Source organism: Vulpes lagopus, chromosome 19 (genome assembly GCF_018345385.1).
Source record: "Vulpes lagopus strain Blue_001 chromosome 19, ASM1834538v1, whole genome shotgun sequence".
Classification (NCBI taxonomy): Eukaryota; Metazoa; Chordata; class Mammalia; order Carnivora; family Canidae; genus Vulpes; species Vulpes lagopus.
The window spans coordinates 45,949,769-45,961,608 of record NC_054842.1 but is presented as its reverse complement, the minus strand read 5'-3'; the positions used below and the strand labels follow the sequence as shown (position 1 = coordinate 45,961,608).

At 35.1% G+C, this 11,840-nt stretch overlaps 1 protein-coding gene across 1 annotated transcript in view; it reads right to left on the bottom strand.

Annotated features, from left to right (window-relative positions):
* Window positions 1–2,152: 2,152 nt before the first annotated feature.
* Window positions 2,153–11,840, bottom strand: part of EIF2A (eukaryotic translation initiation factor 2A) — a 32,537-nt gene continuing 22,849 nt past the window's right edge. Inside the window, exons 11-14 of the mRNA XM_041733938.1 lie at window positions 10,103–10,216; window positions 4,350–4,478; window positions 3,315–3,380; window positions 2,153–2,547 (exon numbers count right to left, since the gene is read on the bottom strand). Of these exons, the coding sequence (XP_041589872.1) occupies window positions 2,482–2,547; window positions 3,315–3,380; window positions 4,350–4,478; window positions 10,103–10,216 (375 nt within the window). The 3' untranslated portion in view covers window positions 2,153–2,481. The remainder of the gene's footprint in view (window positions 2,548–3,314; window positions 3,381–4,349; window positions 4,479–10,102; window positions 10,217–11,840) is intronic.

Below are 11,840 nucleotides of genomic sequence, written 5' to 3'. Positions count from 1 at the left end.
GCCCTGGTCTACAGGATCTTTTTTTTTTTTAAGCCTGCATGGCATTCCATCCCACTACTAAAAACTTTCATTTATAAATATCACACATTTTTGCAGACATTTATTTCCCTCTCATGCTACCTCAGATATCAGGAGATATATTCCGAAGAGTAAATGAACTTCACCCAATCGCGGTAACACTGAGTCCTTACCTTAGAAGTGAAAGGTGTATCTGCAAGAAAACAATTTCTTATCCTGAAGTCCAGTCTCAGTTTATTATGATTTTTATACTGTACAAAACCATAATCTCCTTTATACGAAAAAATTAAACATAACAAGTAAGGCTAACATTCCTTTTGACCACCCTCCACTGTAGTCAATGTCATCCATTTAGTGTACGGCCTCACCGAACTTTTTCTATTAAGTTTATATGCTTAAATGTACCCATAGAAACTATGGTGTTAGTTTGAAAATCTTCAGTAGTTTATTTTTTCTCAAAATACACAGCATGTTTTGACACAAATTATCCCTTTATTTCTTTTCTAAGAAAATAATTTCTTTTTTTCAAATGATAGAGTTGGGTTTTGCTCTTTTTCTCTTCCCTCATTGGGAAGCTTGCTTAACTCATGAAAGATAAGGAGAGCCTTTTTGTTTACTTAAGTGCCTCTCCTCAAGATTACAATGCCCTTCAAAGATGCTTATGGTAAATACCAAATACATTTTCAAGATCAAGCAAGGGAGACTTTTTTAATGAGAATCCAAGATTTACAGATTTTCCTTTATAAGAATACACAGCAGGGTATTTAAAATTTCATTTTCAAGCAGATTTTCATCACTTTACCCTTTTTTTCCTATCACCTTACCCTTAATCCCAGAGGATAATATGTTTAAAATAAAAATCAAACAAAGTAGGTAGTCAAAGAACACATCAGTAATTTTTTATGACATATGCTCAGAAATGAAACATTTTTGTGGAAAAGTTGAATGGACTAAATGATTACAGAAATAAGGACATCTCCAAAAAAAAAAAAAAAAATGAGCCTAAGAATTTTGGTATGAACAGTTAGCCTGGAACAATTTAAATGCATATGACTAAAACAAAAATCAATAGTACTATCTCTGAGATAGACATTTTAAAGATAATAATTAATGTTTACTATAAACTCTGCTATAAATGAGTAATTAATATTTTTAAAAAATTATTTGGCTGCCAGGGCAAAAAACATTACAATTTGATATTTGTTAGAAAAACAATTTTTAAGGTAATAAATCATAAAAGTAATCTATCTGCTTAAGTTTCTATTATCAGAAATGAATTAATGTTGAAAGCAGTTATGTGTGCAAGCACACACATACACACTCCCATATGCACACACCTACACACATACACTCCACACACAAAACATTTAAAATATCACTCAATTGTAACAAATTATCAAATCTTAGTAGAAACTCTAGGGGGTCAGTAAACTCAGTTATCTGTTTTTGTCTCTCAAAGTGCTGGATTCTTTACCAATCAGTTTAACGATTACCTCTGGCAAATGAAAACCTGTATCAATGCAAATGAAATAAAAGTTTCAAATGTTAGGGTGCCAGACTGGCTCAGTCTGGAGAGCATGTGACTCATGAGTTCAAGCCCCAAACTGGGTGTACAGATTACTTAATCTAACTTAAAAAAAAAAAAAAAAGTGACTTCAAATGTAAATCTGATAAAAAAAATTTCATTGTAATAGACTCTAAAACTAAATATAATTTTCATAGGTCAGTGCTTGCATTATCATTACATCTTTTTTCATCATATGAATAAACAATCAAAATAATCAAGACTCGAATATAGCAAAATAATAATTCATGTTTCAAAAATAATTACTTCATCCTTAAATCACTAAATTATTTGAAATATCAAAATAAAATGTTTTACCATTCTTATCTTTAAAGTCCATATTTACTTTAGAACTAATCAGAAAAACTATTTCAAATACTACAAATGATATAATCGATTTAATACATTTAGAGGATCAGATTTTTAAGGCTTTTCTTTAAAATTTGGACAATACTTAAGGATAAAAAATAAAAGCCCTATTATATAGTCAAAGGAAAAATTTCCCAAAATTGTCTTATTAATAAATAAAAGACTTGTTAACCTAGGAACTTATAACAAAGCCAACAACGATTAGATTTAAATGCTTTTATTTACATATGTGGTAAATACTGTCCCCTACTAAAAAACAATGACATTGCCTTTCCATCGGTCAAACTTATTAAAAAGTTCATGTATTTCTTTTCTATATCATGTGTGGACATGGTACAGGATGCAGAATGTAAACATCAATTTAATAGACATTATTAAATAATTTTGCATATATGCAGAATCTTGGCTAAATGGTTAAAATTACAGATGAGCATTCAATGTGGGCACATGGATATTTCATGTACACCAATGTGTTTAACAGAAAATGTGTCTGCACTGGTTTCTGGAAACAACTTGGTTTCTGTGAATCTTTAAATACCCAATTCCAAATCTTCCAGCTCCTGGAGAAGGGCTTTCTCTTTTTGAATTTTCTCCAACTAGAAAAGTTTAAAACAACCAAGTTATTAAACAGGAAATGAAATAATTGTTGGATCTATAGCTAAAATGGCAAAGCAGAAAAAATTTGTAAAGAGAGAATTTCTGATACTTTAATAATAGGTCTACCAGAAAATACAATTTACAAATACAGAGAAACAAGCTCTGATTTGTTTCTTGGTAATGAAGCAGGGGGGAAAAAGATGGGTACTGTCATAAGGCAACACAGAAGGTCCAATAAATTCTTTCTACATTTGGGCTTCCCTTAGAAGGAGAGAAAGGTGCAAGCAAGCAGGGCAGTGCACTCTGAGATACAAGGAAGAGAATCCTAGGTTTATCGATTTTAATAAACTGCCTTGAATTTTATTTTATTTTTAAGATTTTATTAATTTATTTATGAGAGATACAAAGAGAGAGAGAGAGGCAGAGAGACAGGCAGAGGGAGAAGCAGGCTCCACGCAAGGGGCCCGATGTGGGACTCGATCCCGGGTCTCCAGCATCACGCCCTGGGCTGAAGGTGGCGCTAAACCGCTGAGCCACCCAGGCTGCCCTGCCTTGAATTTTAGTAGCAATGGTCATCTTATCTTCCCCATCCTCAACTGTTTAAGTGTAAAAACATTTTACACTTTACATTTTACCTAACATATGGCATATGGTTTTCAAAAGAAGTGTTTAAATGTATGTACTCTCCCACTTGATTAAACAATTGTTTATAATAAAAAGAAAAGTAGTAGTGATTATATGAACAAATAAAATGTATAAAAATTACCTGATTTTTTTCTAGCTGTTTTCCAGCTGCTGCTTGTTCTTTCAGTTGCTCGATAGCTTTCAGTTTCTGCGAATGTCAAATATGTCATGAGTCAAGAGGAAGGAAGAGTAAGTAATTTCAGAATGCAAATTTTGTTAGTAACGGCTCAATCACACAAATGGGAAAAATGAGGAGAATTAACCATCTTACCTTTGCATCAAGGACAGCCTGTTAAAATGCTAAGGTAAAATTTTTTGTTTTTTAATTTAAGTGTAAAATTAAATATGCTAAGAACATGGGATTTGGCAAAAAAGTTTTCAAGCTTTAAAGTAATGATATTCTATATGTACATGTATGTGTATGAAATATATCACCAACTTCACCATTTATTCCAGCACTTCACTGTACCTAGACAACATCTTTGGCAGCCTGGGAAGGCTCTAGAAACCTGGTTTTACCTCAGGGCCATCATTGCAAACTGGATGCAATATGACAAATTAATAAACTTTTTTTGTCTCCATTTCTTCATCTTTAAGGGATAAATATCTGTTCCTACCTATCTGACAAATGTCTGATGAAATACTGAGTATCAAAGTGTTCAGCATAGCTCTGTACTAACGATCATTTCTTATGACTCCGAAAATCAATAATAAAGACTAATAATAGCTGTTAGACATTTGTTTTTTATATATATATATTTTTTAATTTTATTTTATTTATTTATGATAGGCACACAGTGAGAGAGAGAGAGAGGCAGAGACACAGGCAGAGGGAGAAGCAGGCTCCATGCACCGGGAGCCCGACGTGGGATTCGATCCCGAGTCTCCAGGATCGCGCCCTGGGCCAAAGGTAGGCGCCAAACCGCTGCGCCACCCAGGGATCCCGCTGTTAGACATTTGTAAATAGAACTAAAATCAGTGCCATTCCCAAATTATAGTATTTCATAGTGAGAAAGCAATAATCAGAACTGCTACAAACTTCTTAGATGCCTCTCTTTATGTATTTCTCACAGATCTCTTTCAATAAACACATCTGGTTTTTACTTCAATATCTCACCTTCTTTAGGTTCTTGATTTTTTTGTCTATTTCAGGGTCTCCAGAGGTTGACTGTGAGATAGTATTTCGTGGTGTGCTCTGTGGGGCAGGAGTAGGTGCCAGATCTGGACTCTTCTCATTTCTTGCTTCCTACAGGAAATATATTCAAAAATTCAATCTTCTAAAAAAGAAAACATTAAAGTACTTCAACCAACATAGCCTTGGTATATAAAATGCAGAAACCAAAATGTGATTTTATCTTTTATACTACATTTTATATAAAAGATCTGAATTCAAGGTCTCATGAAGGGATGCCACATTGTCCCATGACAGAAAGATACAATATAGCTTAAAAAAAAAAAAATCAGTTTAAGGAGACATCCAAAAGGTTTTTTACTATGTAGTCATAATAGGGAACACTTCGTTAGATCTAAAATTTAGAGGTAAAGTAGCAGAATCATAAAATAAAGAACTATATTAGTATATTAGTAATATAATGAAAGGACAAATGAAATGAAATTACTTTAACAGAAAAAACCAGGAGGTTTCTGTGTCAGCCAATAAGCATTCCAAGTTTTTGGATATCTTGGGATGTGCCACTATATTAATGGTTTAGAAAGGGACTTTTAATATAAGGTGCTTGAAGTTTCACTTTTGTGACGTCCTCCAATTCTACTATGTTTGATCAAGTACATGTAATGGATAATGTTACCGGGTAAGTCCTGCAGAGATTTATTTATAATCAGATCCCTTCAGCTCTGCAACAAAGTGCCAAGGAAAACTCAAAGGGATACTATATTGCTCCCAATGGGATCATATCTCTGATTCTGAACCACTTCCATTTCCCCTAAGGTGCTGTAGACCTGTTTCCCAGTCTTTGTGTGTGCTGTTCCTTGTGCCTACAACAACTTGAGGTCACCTGGCTGACCCTAACTTGTCCATTAGGCCTTTTGGGAAATTCTTTCCCAAACCAAAAGGTTAGATGAGTCGCACAACACATGGTATGTATCCCTACTGAAACGTGTACTGTACTCTCTCCTGTTAGATTGTACCTGAGGTTTCTTTGTTCACTGTTCTGTTTGTGCCCCCAGCATAAGACTTGCTTTATTGCAGGGCTAAATAAATGAAGTAGTCAAAGAACTACTCCCCTTTTGTAATTATATGACAAGACATACATTTTGACAACAGGGGGAAAAGAAGGCTTTACCGGCCCCAGGATAAGACTTCTATTTCTTTCTTATAGAATTCCCAGTGGAATACATAAGCCCCAGGGCCAAAACTCCTCCTACTCAAGAGTTCTAGGTAGAATGCTCTGAACACCAAAGCATCCCATGGGGACATGAAACGGTATCATTTTGTATCTTTATATCTAGACATGTCTGCTTGAGAGTTTTTGGAGAGTATAGAATTGGAGTAATTTTCTTTTTAATATGTTAGTTGTACTTTTTATACATTCTAATGAAATGAACATTAATTTCTAACCTTCTAGGTAAAAATACATTACTGAACAAGCATTTAACAGAGTAGTTAGAAAGAAACTATTTAGATTCTACTCTTAAGAAGCCTGTAAGTTCTGACAATATGCAGTTTGATATTTCCATAATAGAAAACTAAAGGAAAAGAGTCAAAGAAGAGATACTTTGCCTGTCAAAATTCACTTTTGACATACATCAAATAAGAGTTTTTCAAATTTAGGCAACCCTGGGTGGCTCAGCGATTTAGCACCGCCTTCGGCCCAGGGCCTAATCGTGCAGTCCCGGGATTAAATCCCACATTGTGCTTCCTGCATGGAGCCTGCTTCTCCCTCTGTCTGTGTCTCTCATGAATAAAATAAAAAATAAAACAAAATTTAAAATTTAAGTTTCAAATTTAGTTTGTAATGAGCCAAAAAAAATTTTCCTCTAGGATAGGTTAATGTCAATACATGTGAAAAAACCATTAAAGTTAAGTGAAATATAAAATATAATTTTCCACCATATTTTAAGCAACCAAGAGTACGTTAAAATGTCTGCATTATTATACTTAAATTCTGGTCATTCTCTGAAAATGATGCATATATGGTAAGATTAAATTCTTGGTTTCAATTCCTTTTGGTAAAGTTCACAATCTTCTTATAAAGTCATCACCAGATTATAATTAAATACTTGGTTAAATTACATACATCTGACTCCTTTATCTTTGATTACTTAACTCAGGTCAGGAGTGAGAAGGTGGATCCTGTTATGGACCATTTACTTTCGTTCTATCACACAGCCATAACTAGTCAACCAGTCATCTCAATAGACATTTTTCCAAAGAAGACATACAGATGGCCAATAGACACATGAAAAGATGCTCAGCAACACTCATCATCAGGGAAACACAAATTAAAACCACAATGGGATATCACCTTAAACCTGTCAGAATGGCTAAAATCAACACTACAAGAAACAACAGGTATTGGCGAAGATGCAGAGAAAGGGGAACCTTCTTGCATTGTTGGTGGGAATGCAAACTGGTACAGCCACTCTGGAAATGTGTGGAGATTTCTTAGAAAGTTAAAATCAGAACTACCCTTTGATCCAGCAATCACACTACTACGTATTTACCCAAAGAATACAAAAATACTTACTCAAAGGGATATATACACCCCGATGTTTACAGCAGCCTTATCTACAAGAGCCAAATTATGGAAACAGCCCAAGTGCCCATCAACTGATGAATGGATAAAAAGGATGTGGTATATACATACAATGGAGTATTACTTAGCCATAAAAATGAGTGAAATACTGCCATTTGCAAAAAGAATGGAGCCAGAGAGTATTATGCTAAGTGAAATGTCAGCCAGAGACAGACCAATGATATAATTTCACTCATATGTGGACTTACAAAACAAACAAGAAAAGGGGAAAAAGAGAGAAAGAGAGAGGCAAACCAAGAAACTCTTAACTACAGTGGAACAAACTGATGGTTATCAGAGGGGAAGTAGGTGGGGGATGGATTAAATAGGTGATAGGGATTAAGGAGGGCACTTGTTTTGATGAGCACTGGGTGACGTATTGAAGTGTTGAATCGCTATATTGTAGATATGAAAGTAATACTACATTGTATATTGACTGGAATGTATATAAAAACTATTTTAAAAGATTTTCTAAAATAATTAATCTTCTGATAAAGAGGAAGAACTATCATTTATAAAAATAAGACTCTAAGTTGAGTAGGTTTCAGAAGGCCCTTAAATCTCAATGAGTAGAAATCTTGTACTGCCACTATGGAAAACAGTATGGAGGTTCCTCAGAAAACTAAAAATAGAGCTACCATATGATCCAGAAATCTCACTTCTGGAGATATACCAAGGGAAACAAAATCATTATCTCAAAAGAGATACCTATATTCTTGTGTTCACTGCAGCATTATTGGCAATAGCCAAGGTGGAAAACCTAAGTGTCCATCAGGGATGAATGGATAAAGAAAATGTGGATAATATATATAAAATGGACCATTATTCAGGGGCACCAGCGTGGCTCAGTTGGCTAAGCATCTACTTTCACTCAGGCCCTAATCCCAGGGTCCTAGAATTGAGCCCCATATCGGGCTCCCTGCTCAGTGGGGAATCTGCTTCTCCCTCTGCCATACCCCCTGCTTGTGTTTTCCCACAGGCTTTCTCTCAAAAATACATAAATAAAATCTAAAAAAAAAAAAAAAAAAAGGAACTATTATTCAGCTATTTGAAAACTATTTGCAACAACATGAATGAACATGGAGGGATCGCACTAAGTGAAATAAGCCAGACTAAGAAAAAAACTGCATGGTATCACTTATACGTGGAATCTATTAAAAATAAAGTCAAACTCTTAAAAACAAAGAGAAGAATGGTGGTTGCCAGGGGCTATGGAGTGGGGGAAATGGAGACAGACTGGTAAAAGAGTACAAACTTTCAGTTATAAGATGAATAAAGTCTCAGGATCTAATATATAACATGGACCACAGCTGATAATACTGTACTGTGTAACTGAAATTTGCTAAAGAGTAGAACTTCAGCGTTCTCATCCCTCAAAAAGTAAGTATTTTGGATGGATGGATGTGTTAACTCAATTGTAAGGATCTTTTCACAATGTATACCTGAAACACCATATCACACTGTACATTTAAAAAAATTTTGTTTAATTTTTGTCAATTATACCTGAAAATATTAGCTAGGGAAAAAAAAAATCTTACCTACTAGTACTTCAAAGGATAGTACTAACTCGTAATATTCATGGCAAATTAGAGGTCTGATAAAGATAATTCCTCCTTTTACACAAGCAAATAAAGACAATTACTGCTTTTACACAAGCAAATACATGGAGTAGATCATTATGCTTCGGCTGATCTAAACCTGACCCATTTAGAGATATTTCTGGAGATGAAATATATTAACTACAAAAGAGCACACTGATTTTTTTTTTAAAGCTCAGATTTTAGCAGACTACATCTACCTAATGCAATTCTATATCTTAAAATAGTAATTGCCTACCAAAACATATAAGCAACCTAGAATTGTCAAAATTCAAGCATTAACAGTAAGATTGCATTGTCTGAATCTTAAAAAAATGTGATCATGCGGATTTCATTAACCAGATACTCCAAGCCTAGCTGATTTCACTATCACCACAAACCATACACAATCATAATTTGTTAATTATTACACTGGTATGGTTTTGCAACTATAAAATCACATAAAAAAATTATTTTAGAAGCGCCTGACTGGCTCAGTTGGTTAGGCGTCTGCCTTTGGCTCAGGTCATGATCACGGGGTCCTGGGATCAAGCCCTGCCATCGGGCTCTCTGCTCAGCGGGGACCCTGCTTCTCCCTCTCCCTCTGCCTACTTGTGCACTTTCTGTCAAATAAATAAAATCTTAAAAAAAAAATTATTTTAGATCAACTCCATTGTTTTGGGTACTTCTGGTGTTTAGATTCCCAGCTGAATAATTTCTTTTTTTTTTTAAAGATTTATTTTTTATTTTATGATAGAGAGAGAGAGACAGACAGACAGGCAGAGGGAGAAGCAGGCTCCATGCCAGGAGCCCGACGCGGGACTCGATCCTGGGACTCCAGAACCGCACCCTGGGCCAAAGGCAGGCGCGAAACTGCTGAGCCACCCAGGGATCCCCTGAATAATTTCTTATAGTGATGTAATACTGATTAACAAAATGGCTTTATTGTCACGTAACTTCTGATCTCTCTTAACAGATGCTTTCAGGGAGCAAACTATACCACTTCACACAGGCTCCAACAGAAGAGTCTGTAACAAGTAACATACTATACAATCCCATTAGGGTTTCCGGTTTTAAGGTCAGGTCCAGTTTCCTCCCTTCCTTATTATACAAACAGAACTACTTAGAAATTCATAGGCAAAAACAAAGGAAAGGCATTCTGGCTATTTAAGTCTAACTCTGACTATGTAACATAATAGTCAAGTCTTGGGGTGCCTGGGTGGCTGTTAAGTGGTTGACTCGATTTCAGCTCAGGCCATAATCCGGGGGTCCTGGGATCAAGCTCCACGTTGTCTGTGTGTTGTCAGCCCCCAAGCTCATGGGGGAGTCTGCATGAGGAATCTCTCCCTCTCCCTCTGACCTTCTCCGTGCTCGTGTGCTCACGAAAGTGGGCACACACTCTTAAATAAATAAATAAATCTTAAAAACCCGTAATAGTTATATTTTTAGGACTATCATCTTTAAACTTTGAGATTTAAATTAAGCTAATTTAACTTGTTTTGTTTATTTTGTTTTGAAAAGATTAGTGTCCCAAATACCTGTTTTGCAGCTTTCTTAGCCTCGTGTTTCCTTTGATTTTTAAGGGCTGTTTTTGATAATGGCTTATCATTTCCTGCTTGTGGCTTCATATTCTGAGGTGGTTCCTCCTCATGCTGTGGAAAATATAAAATAAACAATTGTGAAATGGAATCCATGTTTTAAAAAACATTTATCATAAACTATATAATTTTGTTAGCATGGGATAAGCTTATTTTATTACATTTATTTTAAGATCACTGGCAAAGAATATTTCAAAACTCTTATCAGTAGTAGGTATACTCCAATTGTCAGGATGGATTTAATGAGGATCTTCCTATTCTTTCAGTTACACAAGTGCTAGAAAAATACAATATAGTTTTGTTAAAATAATGGAACTTTTCTTAGTACTACTACTGACACATGCTTCTTATGAAATTAGATACTAACAACAGCTTCTTCCGGGGTCTGTTTGGATCTGACTACGGCCAACAGAAACCCAGCTGCCTCATTTGCACAAAGAATTACTTGCTAGGTCTTTACATGCAAAACCAGAGATTAGAAGGTTAAAAATAAAAGCAAATTGAAAAACTAAGACCAGAAGAAAAAAAAAAACCAAATAGGAAGTGGTAACTGCATATTTATAAATCCAGGATTTTTTTTTTTTTTTTTTTTTTTTTTATAAATCCAGGATTAACATAATGAAGAGGTCCACAAAAAACTAAATGACTGGTCAGACTAAAATAATAAAAACAGATAATCATTTCCATCATGAGATATTTATACAGCCATCCATCAACTATATTCCACAACAGAAAGGGTGGATTAAGGATAGGATCAAGGAGGAACTAGTATAAAATATACTATGGTTGATAACAATGTATCATATAATTGAAATTTGCCAAGAATGCAAATATTCTCACCACACACACACACAAAAAAGAGGCAACAGATTTGTTAACTAGATGGGTGGAATCCTCTCACAATGTACACATATATCAAATCACCATGACGTACCCTTTAAATATCTTACAATTTTACGTGTAAGTTATAGTTCAAGAAAAGAATATACGTACACAGGTTTAGGTCATCTCAACAGTTGCTTGAGGCAACACGGAGCATGCATGATAGCACTACGGCTTATCAGGTTCTCATCTACTTATTGATTTCCCTCCCAACTGCTGTTATCTCAGTGTTAGCTGTCTCTTAGACTCTATCATACTAAGCACATCAGAAGAATCAGATCTCCATGAAGTTTCTTAAGTACTAGATCTCAGATCCAGGTGATACTTACAAATGCTACAAGGAAATGGGCAGGGGCTCAAACACAAGATACAGAAGAAGCAGGAAAGCATACTGTGACTTTATTATAGCTGCATTAACTATTTCAGGTCATTGAAATTCTGTGCCCGTACATGCTCTACCTGAAGTAACTGAATATGTGAAAACCTGTATTTGTGGAACAGACAAATCTGACGGCAAGTCTCTTGCACTTGTTATCCACACTGCATACAGCGTTAAAGACATAGCAATATTGGCTGAACATCTGTTTTATACATCAAAATTCTTTCAACAGCTCTTCTATAGTACCTTGCTTTGGGTGAAAAGTTTCTAGTCGTAAGAACTTCAAAAACATGACAAAGCAATGAAAAATGATGTAAGAAAGGATGAGTTACAAGGCTCTTCTATACTACAAATACAATGCAGTCACTAGCAGACTCATTTTAGACAAACAAGAAATCCACACAGCTATTATGGATC